General features: G+C 28.9%; 1 protein-coding gene across 1 annotated transcript in view; it reads right to left on the reverse strand.

Annotated features, from left to right (window-relative positions):
- Positions 1 to 1368: 1368 nt before the first annotated feature.
- LOC143018710 (cholecystokinin receptor-like) overlaps positions 1369 to 2500 on the reverse strand; it is a 12374-nt gene continuing 11242 nt past the window's right edge. The window contains exon 3 of the mRNA XM_076174296.1: positions 1369 to 1508. Coding sequence (XP_076030411.1) covers positions 1369 to 1508 — 140 coding nt within the window. The remainder of the gene's footprint in view (positions 1509 to 2500) is intronic.

Here is a 2500-nt window from a genome sequence, read left to right on the forward strand (position 1 = left end):
ATAATGATGATAATAATAATAATAATAATAGTAATAATAATGATAATAATAGTAATAATAATAATAATAACAATAATAATAGTAATAATAATAATATAATAATAATATAATAATGATAATAATAATAATAATAACATAATAATAATAATAATAGTAATAATAATAATAATAATAATAATAATAATAATAATAATAATAATAATAATAATAATAATAATAATAATAATAATAATAATAATAATAATAATAATAATAAGATAATAATAATAATAAGATATATAGATAATAATAATAATAACAATGATAATGATAATAAATAATAATAATAATAATAATAATAATAATAATAATAATAATAATAATAATAATAATAATAATAATAATAATAATAATAATAATAATAATAATAATAATAATAATAATAATAATAATAATAATAATACTAATACTACTACTAATAATAATAATAATAATAATAATAATAATAATAATAATAATAATAATAATAATAATAATAATAATAATAATAATAATAATAATAATAATAATAATAATAATAATAATAATAATAATAATAATAATAATAATAATAATAATAATAATAATAATAATAATAATAATAATAATAATAATAATAACAATAATAACAATAACAATAACAAAATATAATCTGAAGCACATATAAGGAAAATAAGAGGAGATTCCTACAATCTGTTGAAAAAATATTAATGGGACATTTCACTACATGGATGAGGACAAAAGCTTTGAGAATTTGATACGACCTAGACAGGAACACGCAGCGATGACGTGATTACTATATTTCAAGGAATATAAACGAAAATTAGAGAGAATACAAATGGTGGTATCCAAAATTCTCACTGGTCTAAAGGACAAGATATATGAGGAAAAACTGACGAAACCAGGACTTCCTACCTTGGAAGAAGAAGAGTGATGTAATAACGGTATTTACATTGGAAACAGGTTTAGAGAAAGTTGACAGAAAACAGTTGCTGGTACGAGAACAAAGTCATAGTAAACAATTAAAAATAAAAATGTCAGGAAATATGGCTTTCCAGATGAAAGTGTAGACCTGTGGAATAAACTAGATGAACATATAGCCCAAGACAACATTAAAGAAAGAAAGAAAGAAAAAAAAACAAGGTAATGTTTGACAAATGTAGGAAATGAAACGGGACACACGAGCATTGCTCCAACCTCGTGTACTACGGCTAGGTAAGTACACACTTAAACAAATATCATCATCAATTGAAGGCCAGGGAGCATCTTGCTTCACTTACACCCCGGGGCCAGTCACCACGGTCTCTCCGAGCAAGCTCTCATGCAGACACCCTCCCCATCCCAAACGACTCACGACAGATTCGATCTTCTTGCCCGGGCCGTGAGTTCCGCGGGTGTCCATTTTCTTCGTTTCCATTCATCAAGGTGGACGGAATCTGGTAAATGGACTGTGATGTCTCTTAGAATACAATCGACTTCACCGCTAAGTACTAGAGTACAGAAGGTCTTCGGCAAAGATGTAGTATATATGTCTCGCTATGTCGTAGATTTACTACGAGAATGGAGTTATGAGCTCGTAAAACTCAGCCAAGATTTACAATGAAAAGATACATGGGAACTGCCCACAGCTCTTTGGAAGACGTTAACTGCTATACTACTTAGAACTGTACATGATGATCACTTATACCTGATTATAAGTAGATCAATTTTATTGACATTGCAATTCCCTGTGACCAGCTTCGTTAAGCATTTGGAAGTCGTACCGAGGTTAAAAAATTCCGTATAGATATTTGAAACGGGATATAAAATAATAATAATGATAATGATATTACTCTTCCAATAATTACTGTGCCAATAATGACGATTTTTATCCTTGGTGTCAGTATGCAATTCTTTTCAGCTGGGGTGTTTGAACGAAGTTAAACCCACTTCAGTTCATCCCTTCACTATAGGGAATTCACTCAATCTCAGTCAATCCTGCATTTAAGGTTGGCAGCCCTGCTCACCCTTCGCTACGATGCAATTCACGAACTTTTTCATATCTATATATTTCAATTTCCGATCTGAAGGTCACTTTTCCGACCATATACGTTGGTACAACCGTATTCAAAGACTCAGGAAGATAATAAATGTGAGATGATGAAAACCGTAATCTAATCAAGATCGAAAAACCATGAGCAGTATGTACTCATTTCATGTTCAATTTTGACTTATGAGATTGATTTGGGTGGAAGGGGGGAGGGAGCAAGACGCGGTGCTTCCCACCACCCGTTCAGTATCAAAAGATAATCACATAAACCTTTCATTTTCTCTTTTATGTGTTACTTTATGGGATATGTGAAAGCACAGTCATATTCATAATTATTTTATATCACAGAAGACATGTTAAATTTTACAGCCAGCCTCATAATGACTGGACACAGTGATAGTAAATAAAATGCTGTATAAATATCAAAATCATATTTCTTATCTTAAACAAGGA

This window comes from Oratosquilla oratoria, chromosome 35 (genome assembly GCF_046742065.1).
Source record: "Oratosquilla oratoria isolate Oo_2021 chromosome 35, ASM4674206v1, whole genome shotgun sequence".
Classification (NCBI taxonomy): domain Eukaryota; kingdom Metazoa; phylum Arthropoda; class Malacostraca; order Stomatopoda; family Squillidae; genus Oratosquilla; species Oratosquilla oratoria.